The sequence below is a fragment of the Cololabis saira genome, chromosome 14 (assembly GCF_033807715.1).
Source record: "Cololabis saira isolate AMF1-May2022 chromosome 14, fColSai1.1, whole genome shotgun sequence".
NCBI classification, from domain to species: domain Eukaryota; kingdom Metazoa; phylum Chordata; class Actinopteri; order Beloniformes; family Belonidae; genus Cololabis; species Cololabis saira.
The window spans coordinates 28,504,532-28,528,451 of NC_084600.1; the positions used below are offsets into that span (position 1 = coordinate 28,504,532).

Here is a 23,920-nt window from a genome sequence, read left to right on the forward strand (position 1 = left end):
GCCAGTGTAGGCTAATTCTTACTTTACAACTGTCCTCAGGGCTGTGAGCCAACGCTGATTGGCTGTAAATCTTGATTTATGGTTCCACGTTAAATCGACGCAGAGCCTACGCCGTAGGGTACGGCGTAGCCTACGGTGTAGGGTACGCGCCGACACGCAACGTACGTGCGCATCGCCGCGTACACTACGCCGTAGGCTCTGCGTTGGAACCATAAATCAGCCTTAACAGTTACAGCCAATTTGCTGACTCGGCAAATTTGCTGCCATAAAGGAGATGAGCGCTAAACTTTAAAAGAGGACTAAGCGTGTACAAAGTTTTATGAAAGAGTCAACTGTCATTGGTGAGTGAGTGTAACCTTCATAAATAATTTCTTTATCAGAATGTTGTGGTAGCCTTGACCACCTGCCTATTTGAATGAGCTTTGTGTTGTTGTCAACTAGACCGCCGAGTCTCTCTGTTATAGAGCTCAGAAATGTTGTTATAGACCGCTGTGTCTATATCTATCTAAATAGATTGTGTAATTTTAGACCAGTTATGGTTTTTTTTTGTATTTAAGCTGTATCCAAGATGGAACTGAGTCAGTCCCTGACTATCTGAGTTTTCAGCGCTGTGTGATTGACAGCTGTCAGGTGTGTGTGTGTGTGTGTGTGTGTGTGTGTGTGTGTGTGTGTGTGTGTGTGTGTGTGTGTGTTTTCTTCTGAACAAGTTTGTGACTTTACTCTGCTTTCTGCAGCATAGGCCTATAGGCTTGCTTAGCTCAATAAAGGTGAGAATAAATGTTGTTTGATGGGTAGGATGAGGTGTTGTTGAACGTTAAAATGACTATCATAAGGGCCCATCGAGAATGCTCTGCCCCCTCTGTACTGAGACCCGCGCTCCGCCACTGCTCCCCAGTCTTTGTACATCTGACGTTATAGCTTGGTCCACAGTAAGTCTGATTCTTTCCCAATGAGGTTTGGACTCTGCCAAAGCTGCCCTTTATCACCAATTCTGTACATTACGTTTGTGGACAGAATTTCTGGTTGCCAAGGGAGAGAGGAGGGCGTCCGGTTTGGTGGCGTCAGAATTGGGTCTCTGCTTTTTGCAGATTATGTAGTTCTGTTGTCTTCATCAGACCAAGACTTTCAACTCTCACTAGAGCAGTTCATATCCAAATATGAGGCAGCTGGGATGAGAATCGGCACCTCCAAATCCAAACCCATGATCCTCAGATGGAAAACGGTGGAGTGCCCTCTCTGGGTCGGGGTTCATATCCTGCCCCAAGTGGAGGAGTTCAAGTATCTCGCGGTCTTGTTCCCGTGTGAGGGAAGAATGGAAAGACATATTGACAGGCGGGTCGGTGCAACATCCACAATGATCAGAATCAGAATCAGCTTTATTGGCCAGGTTCGAACATTGTCCAACAAGGAATTTGACTCCGGTAAATGCAGATGCAGACTCTTAATCAGTCTGTCGTGGTGAAGAAGGAGCTGAGCCCATAGACTCAACTCTTGATTTACCAGTCCGTCTGTTCCTACCCTCACTTCTGGTCACGATCCGTAGGCAGTGACCGAAAGAACAAGATAGTAGATGCAAGCAGCTGGAATTAATTTCCCCTGCAAATTGCCTGAACGCTATCCTAGAGATAGGGTGAGAAGCTCAGTCATCCACGAGGGGACCCGACTCGAGTAGCTGTTTCTCCTCCACATGGAGAGGAGCCAGATGAGGTGGCTCAGCTATCTGGTTAGGTTGCCTCCTGGATGCCTCCCAAGTGAGGTTTTCCAGGCACGTTCCACTGGAAGGAGACTCCAGGGTAGATCCAGAACACATTGGAGGGACTATGTGTCTCAGTTGGCCTGGGAATGCCATGAGATCCTCCCAGATGAGCTGGACGACGTAGCTGGGCAGAGGGAAGTCTGGACTTCCTCGCTTTCGCTACTGCTACAACAACCCGACCTGACCCCGCATAAGCAGCTGAAGATGGATGGATGGATGGATGGATGGATGGATGGATGGATGGATGGATGGATGGATGGATGGATGGATGGATGGATGGATGGATGGATGGATGGATGGATGGATGGACGGACGGATGGATGGGTATTTCCATCATAAAGTGACATGACAGCATTCAAGTCATCAGATATCTTTCAAATTAAAGTTAAAAAAAATCATGCTAAGAAAATCAACCAATTTGTTGAGGCTGCTTTTCATGTTTTACCACTAAAGTAATTATTTAACTCTAAAATGTTTATTACATGCAGTCTGAATATTAAATGTGTTGTTTCAGAGGCCCAAAGCTACGAGAACCTTGCAGAAGAGCCAGACTATGAGGAATGTGAAGATCCGCTGCCTGGTTGCACAAAGGTGGACCATGAGACGGAGATCCAGCGTCCTCCTCCACTTTACAATGGTTCCATACTAAAAATAAAATCTGGTGTTTTGGAGGGTCAAAGTTATGAAAATCTGGCTGAGGAGCACAACTACGAGGAAGGCACTAACTACGTCAAGGAGGAGAATGACTATGAGCAAAGCACAGACCTGCAGCCTGACTACGTCAAAGTGGAGAATGACTACGAGCAAAGCACAGACCTGCAGCCTGACTACATCAAGGTGGAGGATGAAACGGAAGCCTTCCCTGCTCCTCCACCCTTTAACCAACCAGATCCTTGCGTGTCAGTTGGTGAAAGCTACGAGAACTTGGCTGAAGAACCTGAATACGAGCAGAGTCTGGACCAGCAGCCGGATTATGTAACGGTGGAGACTGAGGAGAGCTGTTATCCGAATCCACAGGATCCGACAGAAGAAAACATCTCTGATGAGGATTATGATGACATTGGAGATGAAAATAATAACGAAGATGAGGAGGACTATGACGATTTGGGATAAGACCACAACACATCTGAACGAGGACACTGTTGAATCTTCCATCTAAATCCTGCTGAGGAGAGATTTCACACAGAAAACACCACTTTTTAAAAATAATAATACACAGTTGAAAAGGGTATTTAGTCAACAAAATATGGATCATATGTACAGTTTCAATCAATAGATACTTTGGACATCACAGGCCAGAACTTTAACTAGAAATGTTTTACATTGGCCTTCGGTTGTTACAGCTCACTTGACTTTCTTTTAAAGGTTTTTGTGCCACTAGTGGCCTTTATTGAGAAAGTAGGTAGATAGGAAACGGGTAGAGAGAGGGGGGAGACATTGCAGTATATAGCGACAGGCCGGGACTCGAACCTGCACTGCCTGCACAAGGACAATAGCCTCTACAAATGGTGCCCAATCAACCCAGTGAACTATCCAGGGCCCAGCTTGCTTGACTTTCTGTTAATCTAATTGATTTTGTTGGGGAAATAAATTAATTTGAAAATGTACATTATGTTTATTGAGTCTTAACTAAAGCAAAAGCTCTTGTACAGATACTTAGTTATACATTAAAACATTTTTATGTCCTGGGCATGCATGCTCACAAATTAACAAAGTGCAATGCTATTAAAATGCTTCATTGATTGGGTTAAAAATAGTTTTACTTCATGAAGACAAAGTTAAATAAGTTGCTAAAATAAATCTAAAAGCAACCATTCAAAACCCAAAGCATCAACACAGTCAAGACTCCCAGCAGACAAGCTCTAGGTGAGATCGTCTCACCTTGACAGGTAAGCAAGTTGTTGAGTGACTGAGGAGGGAAGAAGAGAAAGGACTCTTAAAAAGCTAACCACCACTGGAAAGTTCAGGAGATCCTGGACGTCTGTGACTAACCCCAAACCATCTCCACCCCCGTCCTGCATGCCACCCGACTGTTTTCAGTTATGACACCCAATACTATTATGTCATCAGCAAATTTGACGATGTAATGGCTGTTGTTTGCTGATTCTGGCCATGAGAGCAGTGGGTGAGCAGGACCGTTAAGACAGCTGTGCCTTTTGGTTTAAATGTAAATTGTTTCCTCTTATAAGCAATATGTCAGAGCGTTTTTCTGCATTATTTTTAAGAAGTTTCTTCTTTAGTTTTGCTTCCTGTCGGTTTCACACCGAGCATTCTTGAATTATCACCGGCCACATGTTAGTCATTTCTCTTCCAGCGCTGATTTTATTTCGTCTGTCTGATGCTCCCGGTTCCTTCAGTGTTATTTCTTTTCTTTGTAGACTAGTGTATAAGTTTGCTCTGCCTAACAGCACTTTGATTTTTAAGTGTTTAAATTTTGCATGTTTTACGCCTCACTTATTCATGCCTTTGTCTGCATATGGCTCTACCTTGCATCACGACCTTCTGATCATAAAACCTCAAGATCAGGTTTTTACATTTTGCAGCCATCAGCGTAGTATTAATATCTAGAAGTTGCATCATAATGAAATGTTTTTTAGGGTTTTGTTTCAATCCAATGTAAATACGTGAGTGACAGAAGATAAATATAGAAAAGGTTCTGATTTTATTTAATTAAAATGATTTGTTCAGAGTACTGGCAGTACTGGCAAGTACTTTTAACTTTAAAAATGTAATTTCTTCTTTTTATTATTTTTAAAAATGTGATTTGACTTTTTCTCTGTCCGTAATGCTCATTTATCTACCATGACTGTGACTTTAAAGCCCCTTTCACACAGAGATTCCGCAATATTGGTGTAAAGAAGTCCTGCCAATACGCCGCCTTTGTTGGTTCACACAGAACCATACAACGCCGGCATAACGCCGCTCCCGTCTGTAAATTCACACAGCATGCCGGCGTTCCGCAATCAGAGGCGTGACGACAGCGTCAGTCCGACCGTCATGTCAGCGGCATGCCGGCTGTGTCATTCACACAGACCCCGTTTCGTCTCTGTGACGGCTCTGTGACTACCTCCGCTGCCGGCTTATTGGTGGGGCCACTTGGCCCCCCCATTCCGCCTCCGTGACTTTCACACAGAACAGCGAGGCGGCTTAAAGGCGCAACGTTCCCGCCTCGAACTGGCTGTGTGAAAGGGCCTTTAAGGTTTTCTTCATTAAGCAGCCTTGAAACTCTTTTTAAAGCAGAAGCTCGGCTCTTAGTTTTATCTCTCCGTCGTCTCTTCAGGTTTGTGGAACTTAAGGTCAGGACTCGGACTCGAGTTGGGCTCGAGCCCTATGACTTGTTGTCGCACTGTTGACTTGGACTTGGACTCACGCTGCTTCGGCTGCATTTGGACTCGGAAATCACAGATGAGTCCTCTTTTCTTTTTTTCTTTTGGATTATTTGGCATAAGATCATATCTACGTTTAAGTTCAATGTTACGTTTGTTGATGATGCATGTTGCCACATGTCATCAGCTCATGTCATGTTTGTAAAGTATTATAAACTCCCAGCAGCCACTTCACTGCTTCACTTACCAGGTATATCCAATAAAGGCCTGTATATGTTTTTAATGTATATAACTAAAAGCATTTTCGTGCTGAGCAACTTAACATTTACGGCGTCTCTTTCATCGATAAAGAGCCCAAAATATTCCTGATGTGTGTTTTCCTCCTCAAGCTCTGAGAAGTGCTCAGTTCAGGCAGCTTCGGTGTTTTATTTATGAGCTGAGGGAGTCGTGCGTTCGTGGAAATGAGATGTTTTTTGCTGGATTTAGCAGCATTTGACCACTGAAAATGATTTTCATGTAGAGTAACTAAGTGTAAACGATCGGGCATGTGTGTTTATTGAAACGTACAACAATGCATTCTATCCACGCTGCTTGGCTTTTAACTCTGTGCTTTTCATTTAATTGATTTGTTTATTTTTGAACAGAGATGCTCATGTTGGAGCTCCTCTAGACAATAAACAACATTTTATTTCTTTTTTTTTTTAGGTGCAAAGGATGAGAACATCCATTTATTGCATTAAATGATAGGTTTTTGTGTTTTTGAAGCCTTGTGTGTGGTTCTTCTGCGTCACATTGTTACCAATAACTTCATGATGATATTTTACTTGTTCCACTTCCAGGCTTCCCAGCTGCCTAAATACTCAAATCATACTGTTATGTTGCTGAAAATGATTACAAACAAATGGACTGTACACTCTTTAATCAAGACTACTTTTTTTAGCACATATTCACACAAGAAGGTGATCCTCGATGGATTGTTTAAATCTAGTAATGTTATTATTTTCTTGATTACAGCAGAACCGAACAACGACCACAACTCCTTGCATGCGTGTCTTCATCATCTAAAACCATGGCTGATCACATCTGTTTCCTTTGATGCACAGACAGATATTTAAAGCTCTAGTTTTATGTGATAAAGGCCACTGTGAAGTGGAAGAGGGAAGGAACTGGCGTCCAGTCTGGTTTTCCCATCATGTGCCGGAGCATCCAGCTCAGAGAGTCATGATCACATCTCCGCTGGTTTTCCTGTGTCCTTTAAATGATGGAACACGACTGGAGAAGCAGGGAGGCACGGGGATACGAGGGGGCATGACCGACTGAACGGGATGAATAAACGCAACTGATTAAAAAACTACAACAAAAGAGAGCAGTTGTGTGAACGTCTCACCTGTGCTGGTGTTCAGAAATGGTCTGTCGTTCTCTAGAAAAAGCCTCTGTTCCTAAATCAGATGGTCTCAACATCTCTGCCGATGACGTAAGAGATTTTATTTAGATTTCCTAAAACTAAAATATTTTTCTAATTGCCTTGACTGAATGGTTTTTTTTCTTTTCAGAGATGGGTTTTTGCAGCTTGTTGGTAAAGTTTCCTTGGCAGTGGTTTTTGTTTAGATGCGTAAATACAGGACTTAGTTTGAGTACGTCGGGAGGTTTCTGGGTCATCTCCGGGCATCTTCACGCCGTGTGTCACTCTTACATGAGGAATAGTTGTGCATGAAAGTATTCTTTAAAAAAAATCTTTGTGTGTATATTAAAAACATTTCCTTGATTATTCTCATCTTGATTCTGCGGATTCTTGTGGCTCACAGTTGGTTTCAAATACCGAACACGATGTTCGATTTTTTCGTTTTATTTGACCAACACGAGACAATGTCGAGTCTACTTTTCCATTTTTCCCACATTTGAGTGGTTGTTTTCACTTTTGAAGTTCTTCAATTTTTGTGAGTTTACTGTTTGCGTATTTAAGCCCTTCAGCTGTGTAAAAGCAGCATTCTTGTTTCTCAGGTTAAAAGTATGATATTTTGCAATCTTCATACCGACCTTATTCTTTGTCTATTCATAAGTCTACAAAACTCTGTCTTAAGTTATTCCTCGCCTAGAAGGACTGCACCTTCTGCTCGTGGCAATCAACCTCTACACGCGATTTTATTGTTGTAAATATTGTTGCAAAACAATAAAATACTATTTAGTCCAGTGATTTCTCAAACTAAAGGTCGGATTATTAATGATGTATTTTGAAGGGTTTGAGATGAATAATGATGAATGGACTAGAGAAAAGTCCAATTAATCTCTGTAAGCTGCAATAAAACGAAGCAATTATCATAAACCATAAAAGCCGATGCTGTAAGTAGTAGCTGAGTTTTTCTGGTATATCAATGAGTTCAGTTCAACGACCAAGAAATTACTTTCAAAGGATTCCTGCACAGCTTTGTGACTAGGAGGTGTTTCAGTGAGTCGTTCAGGTTTAACTCGGCCATAAATGAGTGTTTGAAGAGGGTAGAAAATGCAGAATCTCTTTTCTGGACCCTAAATGCACCTGCTGGTCTGACGGCTGCCACGCGGCTGAGCTCGGCCCAGTGAGGCATTGTGGGACTGCTGGTTAGTGAGCCCGCCTACTGCGAGACGAGCCCCACGGGTGTGATGGACTGCAGATCTGGCAGCAGATGAAGACGAAAGCTGATCCCCCTGTTCTTGAAACTGGCTTCAGCGAACTTTAAGAACTGTAAGTGGAGACTAAAAGTTGTAGAGGAAGTACAGATGAGTAAGGAGAATTTCCGCTTGGATGTTGTTTATGCAGAGCTGTTTTAACTTGGGTTTTTGGGGCCTGGCATGGTGAGGTGCAGCAGTCGCCTCAGGGGCCCCTGCTGGCTACCAGGCTCTCAGCTGCACACCGAAAAAACATCAACTTTAGTATGAAAACCATAAAACCCCTCTCAGCTGACGGTCTGGTGTCCTGCATGCAGTCCCTGTCCCTCTTCCACTGGCCAAGTGGTCAGGTCATAAAAGTCGCCCATCACAGTTCAGAGGCCTGAAAGACTTCTTCAACATTACATAACATTTCATTTCTACACTTTCTATTTTGCAGGTGTACCGTGAAACAGACCGGTCAAACGCTTTAGTATATATTATTTACACATTTTCAATAACTGGGATATTTAAAAATGTAACCTTGTCATCTAGTGATATTTTAAAGTGTCTGTCAACTTTTGCTTATTCTCCTCTGCAGGGAACTGCTTGCATAACATGTTAAAAATTATGTGTTTTATGTTTAGATGCTATAGGTACATACATAACTTAATAGTAATGTATTATCAATAGGCTAATATTATGCAAGATGTCAAGCCACCTACTGATATGATCCCTGGCCAGTCGGGGTTTGGACAAACATCATCTGGGATTGTCCTGTAGTGGGATGCTCTGGGGCTCTGGGCTCTGTGGACTGGGATCATCCACCTTAGATGCTGGACTGTATAAGGAGAACTGGTCAATCCCTCTGTGACACCCGCCTCCCCCGCAGGTTTTCTGAGGAGAGCTTCTGAAGCCTCTTTTTGCAAACAGAGCGAACGGGCCTGAGAATTCGGATGGAACACGCCCACTTTATGCCAATCTCAGTTATCCATTTCAACTTGGCTGATTTAGCTGACGTTATGAGGCTTAATGTAACTTTATATTTATTCTACTCTTATATCTACTCTGTTGTTGCCAGAAAGCCAATAAATACGGCAGCTTGACTGACAGCAGACTCCCATTTTGAAGGGTCCTGAGCTGATCCAGCCGCCAGCAAACATTTGAAGCAGGACCGCCTGTTTCAAATGTTACCTGATGGTTGGTGAGCACCAGCTGCCTGCTCTCAGTTAATCTTCATCCTCAGAGCCTTCCATAAAAAACAGTTACAGCGATCTGTTTGTACATTTAACTGCAAAACAAAATGTATTCTCTTAGAAATATGAATGATTACACTCTGTTAGGTCCTTATTCACAGCTCAGAAGCTAAGGTGCTAAGAGCCAAGTATCAAAGACTGTCAGGCCACCAAACAAAAGACCACACCCTTAATTATACATACATTATTTATGCTTTTTCATTTTACATGATGTCTGGACACTTTAACAGGGATCTCAGTGTAGATTGCAGCCACCCCCACTGGCCAATGGAAGAACTGCGTCGTTTTTGGTTGTTTTTTTTTTTTTTATTCTGCAAAGGCTTCAATCTGGAAGTAAGATTATCCGTATTTTTCAAACGCTACTATTCCAGGAATCTGGAGACCAACAGAACAACTCTGATTTATTGTCGTGTTCCTTGAGTTTTTCGTAAAAAAACAAAAGAAAGATTTTTAGGAGCTTCTCCAGCTGTTGACTTTGGTGTGATTCCCCTAAAAAAAAAAAAAAAAAAAAAAAAACCTCATGAAGTGACAATAAATGAAAAAAACGGCTTGAATGCAGGTTTTTCCACCTTTCAAACTTTGAGCTGTTTGGTGTGTAATTATGGCCCGAGCACTGAACAGTGAGTGTAATAATGGAGACATTTTCTCTCCTCAGGACTTTAATGTTGAAAAGTCTAAAACGGAAGTCAGGTTTGCGTTGAAAACGCTGGTTTTACGGAGGGAAAAATCGATAGTTTTCCAATAAACTCCCATCATCTTAACCAACAACCACATCAGAGTGGTTAACCACTAACAACCTTATGGTATGAGAGAAGTTTTGTTAAATGCAAATAAGGTATATTTTTTACATTAAAATTTAAAAAAAATGTGAAAATACAAATTGCTTTTATATTCTCTGAATAAAAAACAAAAAAAACTAAACCACATAACAAACAGAGTACACATAATTGCATGTAAATCAATATAATACAGTTTATTTTGCACATGACTATTGTTTTGGCGTTTTAGGGAGGCAGGGTGAAACAATTCAGGTTAATTATCGCAGTGACCATAATCTACAGCAAATGTGAGTTTGCACATCCATTTGTCTTGTAAATGTGCACATTTAAGCCAACTTTTCTTTTGCATGAGTCTATATTTTTAACAACTTTTTGCATTTTGCTGCTCAGATCTCATTAAAATCAATGTGAGGACTACAAATACCAATGAACTGCTGGTTCCTGTCAACCCTGATGCCAAGTATAGCTGCAGTGATTTCATGTCGGCCTACCACAAGGCAGCGTACTGCCCCCCCTCCTCTTCAACATCTACCAATGACCTCTGCATCACCACCCAACAAGAGAACTTTCAGAAGATTGAGTCTGTCCGGGTCTGCCCTCCAAGAGAAGACAACCTACTACAATAACAACCACCTGAAACCCAACCCATCAAAAACCCAACTATGCAGTTTCCATCTTAAAAATCGGAAAAGAACTGAACATACATGGGATGGCCACAAACTCCCCAACCACCCCCACCCGTGTACCTCTGAGTCACCCTCGACAGGACATTCTCTTTCAAAACCCATCTTCAAAACACCAAAGCCAAGGTCAACACTCGCAAAAAACATCCTGTGTAAACTGGTAAAATCAAAGTGGGGCGCTGATCCATCAACCATCCGTGCAACTGCTTAGTGTTTAGTAAACCTCTAGCTGGTGTTGGTAAATCTCTAAGTAGTGTAAACTTTAGTGTGTCAGAGTCGCTCCTGTGGTTTCTTGTGCTGGCCCCCCCTTTTCCTCCCTTTTCTCTCTTTTGTCCATGTTGCAGCATCCTTTGCCGGACACCGGAACCTGCAGTGTGGGAGTGAGGGGGGCAGGGTAACGGCCCCTTTTGGGCGGGGGAGAATGTTCGTCCCTCAAGACTCCTCTCCCTGGCCCTGCCCCTTCTCAACCTTTCCCCGACCCTGCACCCCAACCTGGGACTTGATGATTGGGCCGGAGCTTCGGGAGCTGCGTGCTGGCCTGCGGTCCCCACCCCTGGTCATCCCATTGCTGGCCCCCCCTTCTCCTCCCTTTTCTCTCTTTTGTCCTGCAGGTGGCCGTGGGTGGCTTGTAGCTTGCATTACGGAGCACAAGTCTTTTCCTGACCCTGCACCCCAACCTGGGACTTGCTGATTGGGCCGGAGCTTCGGGAGCTGTGTGCTGGCCTGCGGTCCCCACCCCCGGTCATCCCGTTGCTGCTTCCACCTGCCTGCTGTGCTGTTGCCGTCCCTGACCCACCAGTCTGGCCCTCGGCAGGAGGGTCCCCCCTGATGAGCCTGGTCCTGCTCAAGGTTTCTTCCCTCCTAAAGGGGAGTTTTTCCTTGCCACTGTTTGGCTTAAGGTTTTTCTCCCACTAGGGGAGTTTTTACCTGCCATTGTTTATGTAATAACTGCTCGGGGGTCATGTTCTGGGTATGGGTCTCTGTAAAGCGTCTAGAGACAACTCTGTTGTATTAGACGCTATATAAATAAAATTGAATTGAATTGAATTGAACTGCCCTAGCCCTGTGCTTCTCCACAGCCCAATATGCTGCTCAAGCTGGAGCCGCACCTGCCACACCAAACTGCCACATCATCACAGGATGCCTGAAGTAACATCCTTTTAAATGAAGGATATGGTCCAGGGTTGAAAAAATCCCTTCAGCCCCGTAACCATGGCAGCAGCGGACACTTACTGTTTACATGGTCCAAACTCTTACATTAGTCTGACTTTAATGAGATTCACACGCATCTGCCCTGGAGCCACATATTATTCTATTAGATCAATATTGTACATAATGCAAGGAGACAGAGAGGAAAAGGGGGCAAAGAAAAAGCCCCTTTTTGCCCCAGGCACCATGATGCCCTGCTAATTTCCTGTTTGAATCCTTCCATTTTCATGCTATGCTCTCTTTTGAATGTTTACTCACTTTTTAAGATGTGAATACTTTTTAAGGACGTTGATTCAGCTGTTTTATTTTGTAGTGAAACAAAACACTTATATGAAACAAATATATCTTATATTAACAGCTGAAGATTCTGGATGTACAAAACTTACCTCAGACGAATAAATACAACTGCTGTAATCAGGTTTTTGTTCACATTATGTGAAAACAATCTCTGTTTTTCACATAATGTCAAGAATAAATAAGGAATACTTGCTGAATTTGTAAATATCTCCACAAAATCTAAATATGCAGATCAGTCTATTAGCTGACTGAGCCGACTGCCAATCCAAAGGCTGTGACCTAGTTCAGGAATAAATGTATTGCTTTAGATAAATTTACCTGATGTGCTACAAACAAATCACTCCTCTCCAGAGTCAGCGTGGATATGAATTTTAACCACCAACCACCAATGAAATCCACTCCCTGAATTATACGTGAATGTATAACTTTAACTGATGTGTTATATAAAATATTCACCCTGTCGTCGCGTGAAATGTAGCTAAAGCTAGTGTAGGGCCTGCCAACCCCGGCAGGCCCTACACTGAGCTCAGGTCTCCTCCTTAACCTGAGGAGTGAGCAGGCCGCATCTTTTTCACCAGGCAGGGTGGGGTTTCTCTGGCCGGACGTAGTGCGTGGAAGGATCGCGTTATTCCGCCAGATCCTCCCCACCCCATCTGGCGCCCCGGCTGGCCAGAGGGGGCAGTGATGTGAGGGTAGCTCACATTAGCTACCCAAGGGAACACGGGGAGAACATGCAAACTCCACACAGAAAGGCCCTTTGGCCAACCCCACCCAGGGTGTGGGCGCTGAAGTCATGGGGGAAGTAAACACCGCCTCAGCACCCACAGCATCCTCAGCCATAATTGAACCCAGGACCTTCGAGTTGTGAGGCGGCTGCACCACTGTGCCCTCAGAGTATAACATTTAAATAACTAATAGATATTTAATTATACGTTTGTTTATATATTTAAACTTTAGCCATCAGGTTAGACTAAGTGATCGTAACTGAACCTGTCAGTTAAGAGGAAACAATGCCGGTCTCAAGAACAATCAGAATTACTACTCTACAAGGAAGTGACCGACATGGGAAGCCTTACCAGGAGGAAACCTTCAGTCTTGAAATAACATCAAAGATTGAGATTCCCAAAACTGCATGTGAACAAACCAAAAGACCTCTGGAACCAGTTCCTGAACACATGAGATCAAACAAGAGACTAAACAAGGTCTTTTGACCCGAATGCCCAGGACCACGTTTGATGAAAACCTTACACAGCATTCAGCTTAAACAACTCAAGTTTTAAATTCACGTTTCACCTTCTCCTAAATTATAAGGTACACCCAGGGGGTGCGGGTGCTGACCTTCTAGCTGCACCGTACACCCCCCCCCCCCCCCCCCAAAGCATTTTTTTGCTTTAATTTATTTTTTTGTTTCTTATTTGTTTTTGTTTTTTAACCAGCCTGTGAATCTAATTATTTCTGCTACATAATTTGACATAGAGATCAATGACTCGCTTTTGGAGGTACCTCTAGCGGTCAGCTGAGGAACTGTAACCTTTCTTAGCTCTTAGTCGGTTTCAACCCAGACGTTGGCATGGGAATTGGTCCAGTTTCAATCGATAAAGTGCAGGCTTTTACTGTATTGTACTGTCGATCCGTGGCTGCCCGTAGGGAGCACGTAGTGGCCGTATCTCCACTGTTGGAGCGAATTCACTCAGTGATCTGAAGAAAGAGGGTGAGACTTAACTTATTCCTTGTAGCAAGGATAGCACACTAGCTGTAAACTACAACTAGCCTGCACCCAGCAAGGCTAACTTATTAGACACAGAAAGTGGGTGTAGAATTACAGTTGTACAATCAGAAAAAGGTGTGGTGTGGGTGTGGTGTGGACCACAGCATCATACAGTATCATTCATGATATAAAGGAAGGTCATATTACACGCACATAGTTGTTTAACATTCATAAGATAAAGAACTGTTAAATATAGTTGATTGACAATAAGGACGTCTTGACATAAACAGGACGTCTTGACATGAGCACATTTTCCTTCCAACAGTTTCTTCCTAACTGCAGCTGTCCTCATCAACAAGGCCCCTCTCCCCCGTCTACCACCCCACTCTTCGTTACATTAACGTAAAGACCCCACGTAATATTATGAGAATAAAGTCGTAATATTAAATATATTATAAATATATAAATATAACTTCACAAGATGCTCAATATTCCTCATTTTAACAAAGGGAGAAGACTCTTCTTGTTAGAGTTCTCATAAATTATATTCTCATAATATTACGTCTTTATTCTCATAATATTACAACTTTATTATCATAAATTACGACTTTATTCTCGTAATGTTACGACTTTATTCTCGTAGGCTAATGTTACGACTTTTTTCTCGTAATACTACGACTTAATTCTCATAATATTATGACTTTATTCTCATAATATTATGACTTTATTCTATTACGACTTTATTCTCGCAACATTATGACTTTATTCTCGTAATTTTATGACTTTATTCTCATTATATTATGACTTTATTCTTTCCAATTTTTATTTTTCTTTCTGTTTTAGTTTGGCCCTCGTCGTCGTAGATTCTTACATCCGCCAAGTCGGAAACTACAGAGCCCCTCTGGTGACATTTGAAAAAAATAAAATAATGCGTGGCCACGCATTAATAACTCGTGGCCACGCATTAATAACTCGTGGCCACGCATTAATAACTCGTGGCCACGAGTTAATATCTCGTGGCCACGAGATAATCAATGCGTGGCCACGAGATAATCAATGCATGGCCACGCGTATCTCGTGCCCACTGCCCACGCATTATTTTACTCGTGGATGCCATTATAACCTACTATCTGGACTTCGTGGATGCAACTTCCTTGGTGGGATGGTTATTCATCATTAATAACGGTAATTATAGTCTATTTATATTAAAGAGCAAGAGTATTGTCATGGCGAGTGTAGTAATAACATGTGACATTTGAAAAAAATAAAATAATGCGTGCAGGCCACGCATTAAAAACTCGTGGCCACGGATTAATAACTCGTGGCCACGCATTAATAACTCGTGGCCACGCATTAATAACTCGTGGCCACGCATTAATAACTCGTGGCCACACATTAATAACTCGTGGCCACGCATTAATAACTCGTGGCCACGCATTAATAACTCGTGGCCACGCATAAATTATGTCGTGGCCACGCATTGATTAACTCGTAGGGAAACAACTGGGCGAGGGTGTTTTATTTTGAAGGCGCGGGCAGGAAGTGTAGCGGGGACTCGGCATCATTCGCATCGCATTCCAGCGTGAACGAGATGTGACGGCAGTGCGGTGCGGACTCCCGCGTCTCCCACTCGTTCTCCGCCGCAGTTTGAAGGGATAAGATGTCCAAGTTGAAGGAGGCGAACTCCTGCCCCGACGGCTACAGGGCTCTGAGCGCCGCGGAGCTGCAGGAGCTTTTACAAAGCGACGACAAAATGGACCAAATCATCCGCCTCAACGAGAAGGTAGGTGCCCCGGTCACCCCCGGAGTGCCCGGTCCGCCCGGTCCGCCGGCATGGCCAGCATGCTCGGGCTGGACTTTTATTCTGTTGCCTAAACGAAGCCGAGCCTTTGCTTTACCCGGTGGTCGTGTTTGAAGCGCGGCTCACACGGCTCGTCGGTGTGTGCGTGGCGAGCGGTCCCTAATACATGCGGAGGGGGGGGGGACTGAAGCCTGATTTATGGTCCGCGTTAAATCGACGCAGAGCCTACGGCGTAGGGTACGCGTAGGTGTAACGCGGAACCATAAATCAGCGGGAAGCGTCACATCTGGAGCTGGAGCCCCCCAACAAACGCGGATATCTGCTTTAGTAATCTGCAATTGAATAGTTTTCTTCATTCATTTGAGGACCAGCAACACGCACGAAAGACACGCACGTATCATTCAGAGAGGGTTTTTTTTATGTGTCTAGAAGCGCGTGCGTGATCAAATATCTTAACTTTTATGACTTTGATTTGATCTTTTCTTTATTCATCTTGAACAAAACAATAAAAAAAAACACACCATGCATCAACAACAATAATAAAGCACAACCAGTTTTGTTCAAGAAGGGACAGGAAGAAGCAAATGCTTATCTAGTCCGGCCCCTTCTTGCAATATAAGAATATCCGATAGATAAAAGAATAATAGCAATAACAATAATAATACTAATAACAACAATAATACGTATATACCCTTCTTCTTGACATATAAAAGTATATCAATATAAAAGTAATTAAAAGACAAGTGAGTCAATAATAAAAGTAGCTAAAACGAAAGGCAACAAGCACAGTAAAGAAGAAAAAGAAGTCAATGAAAAAAAAACAATCACCATAATAAAAGTAGCTAAAAAGAAAGAAAAGCATCATGCACAGAAGAAAAAAAGACAATGAAAAAAATAAAATAAAAAATCATGGTCATTATAACATCAAATGTTGGTAGTTCAGTATGAGAATCTGCTTATAGCAGCGTTTTATAGCAGCGTTTGAATAGCCTGATGTTCTTGACTTCAAGTTTCAAGTTTAGTTTATTCATACATAGCCATTAAAATAAACGTATACAATTGAGACCAAATCAGACATCTATAATGGTCCTTTGGCATGTATGAATGGGTCCCCCAAAGTAAGCTATTGAAAGCTTTTGGGAGGGGGCCCAAAGTTCATGAAAGAAAAATGAAATTTACAGTGCAATGTGGTACCGTTGGGAATATGAAAACAGTAGACATTACAATCAAACATACAAATACATGCAATCATTCATACAGTCATCCCAATATCTCCGTCATGTAGCAAGGGTATTTTATAAATAGCTAGACAGTAAATTTACTTTTAGATTTCTTTTAAAAATGGAGAGAGAGCACAGCATCTTCAGATCATCATCAAGTCTGTTCCAGATCTGAGGCCCCTGCAGACAACACTCATACCAGTGCAACGTAAACGCTATTGTTTGCCTGTTATGAGGTGTTTGTTCCTGGTTTGGTGTTGGTGCTGGGGGCGGCAGATAGGGAGCAGGCTGATCAGTCTGGGGTTTAGACCATTTACAACTTCAAACATTATGCAAGCATTATGGAAGAGATTGAATTCAGTAAGTCTTAGGAGACCATGGCGATAGAAAAGTGGGCGCCTTCACGCCCCCACATTCATATCGGAGTTGGTTTCTAATATTTGCGGTGAGAAGCGAGCGTTTGCACATTTTTAAAAGGCTGCATGTGTTTTTGTTGTTTGTGTTTTTTTCCTTCTCACTGGCTCGAAGCCACACCGCATCCCTCACTGTCACACGCACGGAGACACGGCCCCACGCACACTCGTGTTTCCATCTCCTCAGAGGACTTTTATGGCATTACATTCTCATGTCAGAGGCTTACCATCCCCGTAACCGTATCTGCTGACCCCCCCCCCCGGGGGCCCCCGGGACCCACTGCTTCATATTAACGTTTAACAGGCAGAGACAGTTTTAGGGGGGTTAAGTTTGTAAAACTTGATATCATGGAGAGGTTCACATTTTTTACGGTTATCAGCAGTGATGCATTTATCTGTTATTTAAGAGGAGAGCCGGTTGGATATTTGGAGCTTAAAGCGCAGATTTAAGTTGGGTACTGCTGAGACTCAACCAGCTCTGGACCAGCTGAGCTAACATGGCAGTGTTTAAGGAGGGAGAGGGGCATTTCTATGCAGGAGGAATAACCCTTAACCTCTTAAATCCTGACCTTTTACAGACTTGAAAATGTACAAAATAAATTCTGAATCTCAGACTATAACCGTGAAAATATGCAAGACATAAATTCAAATTTTTGACAATACAAACTTGCAAATTTGCAAAGAAAAAATCTACTCAAAACGTGACAAAACCAATCTCAAAATTTCCCCAAAAAACGTACACATTTAAAAATGTCTGAGTTTATGGCTTCAAAAAATTGCAAATATGCTAGTAAAAACACCGGAGTTTCACTTATCCTATCTAATCTTGCAAATGTGGAAGAGAAATGTCAGAATTTTTGACTTTGTGATCTAAAAAAACGTGCAACTTTTTAAACCCGTGAATTGGTGTTTAAAAACTCATAATTTCTCACTTTATAAAGACTTTATAGACTTTTAAATTCCAACTTCATAAACTCATATTTTTTTGTGAGAAAATTCAGAATTTCTGTAAAGTTACATTTTTACAAAAAGATGATTTCCCACTTTGTAAACTCACAAATTTGGGGGAGAATTTCAAAATTTTTGACTTAAAACAACAGAAACTGAAGCTCAGACCCTTCGACCGTGTGAACTTGCAGTTAAACAAAACAAAAGAAAAGAGAACCAATTCCTGACTTTATAAACATGTTAATTTGAGAGAGGACCTACTGCTTCTGACCGACGTTTCTGACCCACTGTTTCACGGCGTGAACTCCCAACTTTGTTGGAAAAAGACTTTAATATGCAGATTTTGACTTTACGACCTCACTGTTCACAGGCGTCGGTAGATGTGCACACTTGAGGCGTAGTTCAAGGGCTTCGGTTTCAGCGTCGTTCTGAAATGTTGTTATCTGGGTACCTCAAAAGCAGACTGGTAATTTTATCTCACTCCAAACACTGAGGTTGAGCTTGTAGCCCAGGGGCCCCCCAGTGGCTAAGAGGGGGGGCCCACGCGCCTGCTTCATTTACATGTAGCAAGAACCGGCTCTGTTAATGACTGGAGCTCCGATCGTCTCTTTCTGCCTGTGACGGCGTCAGTACAACTGTGTCTCTGTGGGTGGGTGTCCCAAAGTTTTTCACGAGGGCCGTTTATGAGGTTTGCTCCCGACATAAAAGGCCCCTCCGTCTGCATTCAGGCGGCTCCGGGACTGAATGGCTGTTTCACAGCTTTGGGTGGGGTGACGACAACAGGGCGCTGAAACCCGACCAGCTCGGGTTCGTCATTGTTCCAGGCGTTCCCACTGCGGCCGGGCGGCCGAGGAGCACAAAGAAGGAGAAAAGGCCACTGTTTTTAATATTTCTGCTGGGCTCCAGCTTGATGATCGCTGGATTGCACCCTGTGGTTTGGCTCAGACAATAAAAAAGGCTTCTTCTCTCTCCCCCCTTTGCCGGATTGCCATTTAAAACCATGTAGTGTGATGCAGTAGTTGAATCATGAGAGGAGGTCCCACGTTTTTCCTCCGGGAGTCGAGCATAATGACTCGGATCTGCAACCGACTTGAGGGTGTTTAAGCGAGCGTTAACCCCGGCTCCCGTTATCTAACAATGCAGAACCTGACTGCAGGTAGAGACATCAGAAATGACAGCGCTAATTGCAAATCCCATCTCTCTGTTTTAAGCTGCGGGAGCGGTTCATTAGTCTCATGGTAGCTCTGAATGTTACATAAAGCACAAAGTTTAACCCTGAAAATGAGCCACAATCACGGCTGCTACCCATGTACCTATGTATCTATGTATTAATCGCTGCTATAGACTCACAGGTTACAATTACTGGCCAAGGTTGAATTTTGTCAAGTCGACATCCAAGAAATGTCTCTTGCTTGGTACTTTTGATCGTCATAGATACCTATATCTATTGGAGGAATGGCTGATCATTGGGGGTGTTACAAATGCCACTATTTTCCTTTCCCTTTTTTATTGATGACGCCAGTAAAAGATGGCGAAGGAAGGCTGTGCCTTCCCCACTTTTAGCCACTTTTCCTCCGTTAGCTGCAGTAAATCAGGCGTGTTCAGCAGGACGATGCTTTTATCAGATTGCACATCAGATTAGGTTTGTCCTCTGCACGCTTGTTCTTCAGCAGCTTATTCTTGCCTCATATTTCATAATATGTGCGGGTGTCGTTGGCTCGTAGGGAGGAGCTTTCTCTCAGCCTGACCGTTCAGTCAAGTCCAGGTTCAAAATATCCATGTCACCACGGGACCAGCGCCACTGCCTCTCCTTCACGTGGCAGTGTTATGGGATGGGGGAGCTGTCATTAAGCTGTTTTAATTCTTAGAGGAGATGCCAGCATTAAAAACAAGGAGCGGCTCCTCCCTTTTAGCGGCCGCCAACGCGGGTCACCGTCCTTCACGTATGTTTCAATGTGGGGTGTCCTTCCTGACACAACCATCCCTACTCACCTTGGCTTGGGTCCAGCGCAATGACAACACTGGTTGTGACCCCTTAATGACTTGGTGTAAGGGGGGGTCCGGTGTTTGGCACGTGACCCATCTGGGGATCGATCCAGAGACCTTCCAGCTGCAGCTCGTTCGTACAATAACAGGAAGAGCAGAGAGAATCCACTGTGGCCTCTCTGCTGCTCCAGATGTACAACTGTTGTAGGTCATATGAGGTAAGCGTGAACATCAAAAAACAGCCTGAGATTCGGGCGTGGGGGGAGAGGGACAGATAAAAACCGTTCTGTGTCAGTCAGGCCAAACAGCTTAGCAGTGAGTTTCAAGAAGGTGTGAGGCTGAGCGACAACCTGCAGAGGTGACTGAGGGTCCGTGTCTTTCATCACAGTTACACTTTGTCACTTCATCTGTTGTCATAAAATATGGACCAGTGATCCTTGATAATCCTCCAAATGGTGTAAAGCCGGGGTGTCAGATTCCTGTGCTGGGGGGCTGCTGTCCTGCGTGTTTCAGGTGTGTTGATGGCTGGAGACGTCTAAAACATTCAGGATTCACTTCCAGATTCAGGATTATGGGTGAACCTCCCCCCCAGGCATTGTTGTTGTTGCTTTACAGTAACTTGGTGTTAGTCAGACGTCAACCAACGACTGGGGACAGGGCTTAAAGTATTCCGGCACCGTGCCGGATCTCCGTCATATGGAGTTTTTCTTTCTCGGCGTGCGGAGTTTGACTGATTTAAAAAAAAAAAAAAAAAAAAAAAAAAAAACGTACGTTTTTAAAACTTTAACGTTTACATTTAAATATGTGTTGATAGGCTACAGGATATTGTCAGTTTGAGTCAACTGAGTTCGTCTACCAATGGAATGAGAGGAAAGCAGCTCTGGTGCTTAACCAAACTAACACTAGCCAATCAGAAGTAGAGCTCGAGTCGGGCGGGTCTTTGACGACAGCAGGGTGCAGAGCGCTGTGTTTCAGCCCGCCGGAACACGAACACTTGTGTTGGAGATGAAGATGGAGAAAAAAATCATGAAGTCTGTAGAGGATGATTTATAAAAGATAAAAGACTGAAAATTACATTGTGCTGGGCATGCATGGAAGAAATGGGCGGAGACAGCAGGTGTTTCGGTAGCTGGTGCCAGAAGAGAGCCAGGTGCTTTGTTTTTGCACGCTCTGCTCTAAAAAGCTACTGTACGCCAGTAGCGGGGAAAAAGTTGTACCTCGCCACGAAGGAGATGCCGCCCATAGAGCTGCTGTCTGCTCTTCAGCGCAGCCACAGCTGACATACCGGCGCACATGGCCCACCGGGTTTGTGATGCGAACACCCGTGTGTGCTCGTTCATTGCTGAACATGATGTATCCTTCACTATTGCTTAACCGCTTGTAAATCTATGTAAAAAATTAGCTGTAGCTGCTGATAAAAAAGCTTTGACGAACCTGACCCTTTCTAATCAGCATGCCAGTTATATGAATACACATGGCACAGCACCAGAGTTTTAAAAAACGGCTATCAGAGAAGCTCAAAAAGAGTGTTTTCATTAAACATCGATGAAGCCACCAGCCAGAGCACGGCCAAAATTATGAATGTACTTGTTCGCTTTTGATGATGATACGGCCAGAGTAACAACTCAACATCTGGCAAGCAGAAAAGTTAATCTTGCCAATGCTTCAGTACTACTGCTGGAACTAGAAGATGTCCTGCAGTCTATAATTAAGATATATAGATAGATATCAGGGCTGTACGGTGCGACAGTTTTCATCGCATTTGCGAATAAAAATCATCCGGTGCGAAGAGAAATATGTATCCACTCGCATTTGTGCGAGTGAGTTGCGCTGGGGTCATTTCATATATAAATACCGTATTTTCGCGACCATACGGGCGCCGTGTGGAAAGGCATACCCTCAGTTTTGTGTCATTTCTGTATTTAAAACACACACACGGCGCACCGACCGTAAAGGCGCCGTCTACACACACACACACACACACACACACGCTGCAGAACACACACACAAGCACACAAGTGTGCATATTTAAAAATAGAGCGGGAGCAAAACTTTGTTTGATTGTAGGCTACTTTATTTCAGTTTTTACATTAATCAAACCCATCGAAGTCCTCATCCTCTGTTTCTGCATTAAAGAGCTCCGCTAAATCAGCTGTGCCAGTCCCAATTTCCTCACTTTCAGAGTCACTTTCCGTGCCGTGCGGCGCCTCGGACTTGCCGGCTTTTGCGAAAGCTCGCAAAATAGTCCCAGCAGACACACACGTTAGCCCACGCATCAACAATACATCTGCAAACTGTGGCATAACTTGCCCGGCGCTGCCTTCCTTCCACTCTTGGTGAAACTGTGTTCTCCCTCAGTCATCCATCTCTCCCACGCCGCTGCAGCCTCAAGGCTGATTTATGGTTCCGCGTTACACCAACGCAGAGCCTACGCCGTAAGGTACGCGGCGACGCGCACGTACGGTGCGCTTCGCCACGTACCCTACGGCGTAGGCTCTGCGTCGATTTAACGCGGAACCATAAATCAGGCTTCACTTTGAACGGCCGGTGTTCTGCCAATTTCTACTACCTGCCGAGAAATGCTACTTTTTGGTTCTGCGGATGCACACATTCGATTTTCAAAGTTTGCATCATTTCTTGCACTATGTAAAATGGATAATATGGGATGTTGAGTATTTGATCCTTCAAAATACACTTACCCATGACATGAATGCATTACACTTTGTGAACATTATACGATAAAGAGAAAAAAACAACAATTCTATCACTTTATTTGATATTCATTCAGTCATTCGCCTTTATTTAACCAGGCAGGTCATTAAGAACACATTCTTATTTACAATGACGGCCCGACAAGGACCACTTGGGGGTGAAAGGAAGTGGTTTAGGGAGTAAAACACAGTAAAATTGTAGCTCTACAAAAGTAGAAAACCTTTAGGTAGCATTTTTTGGCAAAGCAGCAGAAATTGGCAGAACACCGGTTCACACCGGTGTCCAGCGGGTGGAATTCCTTCGTCAGACCTCCCGGAATAACAGCAAGCACCGCGTTCATATTTTTCACTTCTTTTTTTACATTGTCTGTGAGATGGGCGCGCATAGAGTCACAGATCAGCAGCGATGGTGATGTGTGGAAAAAACCACCAGGTCACCTTACATAGACCTGCCTCAGCCACTCTATCATCATCCCTTCATCCATCCAGCCCTTTTCATCCTCTGCCCAATGCGAGAGGTTTCTCCGCTCAGAACAGAATTAAAAATTCTGTCCGGAGCAGTCTTCATGTCTCCACCACAGAGGATCTCATGCGGATCAGCACTGAGGGATGTCCATTAGAAACATTCGACCCAACAAATTCTAAAGTCCATTGGCTTTCCTCATCTAAACGTGCCAGGCGACCAAATTATAAGGAGTGGCCACAGTTTGTGTCTCAAGTTTAAGAACAAGATCTCATTAAGATCAGCATGGACTGAACCGGTTTATTTGCTGTTCAACATGTAAATGAAGTTCTGATGAATATAACATGGATTTCACAATATACAGGTTAACTAACTGTCCACCCGGGTGTGCTAGTAAATTTTTATTTGTGCTACTAAAATCTTTAACTTGCTAGCACCAGTGCTACCATTCAAAATATATATATATATATATATATATATATATATTAGTCCTTTACTGATTTAAATGGTTGCTAATCAATATTTCCACCAATTAATTAGCCTGCCTGAGTTTCACCTGCCCTTATAACATTATGACCTTTAGTTTAAAATATTCATATTTTAGATTGTAGGTCCTCTTATACCCTGTCAAACACTGACAACTAGCGAAACTTGATATCAAAAGCATCCATAGTGAAAAGGAAAATAATATTCAAAGGATGTCATTTTTGTTGCTTGCCAAATTGCCAGCGCATGTGCCCCC

At 43.3% G+C, this 23,920-nt stretch overlaps 1 protein-coding gene across 1 annotated transcript in view; it reads left to right on the forward strand.

Annotated features, from left to right (window-relative positions):
- The first annotated feature begins 15,223 nt into the window (after window positions 1-15,223).
- Window positions 15,224-23,920, forward strand: part of vps37d (VPS37D subunit of ESCRT-I) — a 43,168-nt gene continuing 34,471 nt past the window's right edge. Inside the window, exon 1 of the mRNA XM_061740319.1 lies at window positions 15,224-15,419. Coding sequence (XP_061596303.1) covers window positions 15,297-15,419 — 123 coding nt within the window. The 5' untranslated portion in view covers window positions 15,224-15,296. The remainder of the gene's footprint in view (window positions 15,420-23,920) is intronic.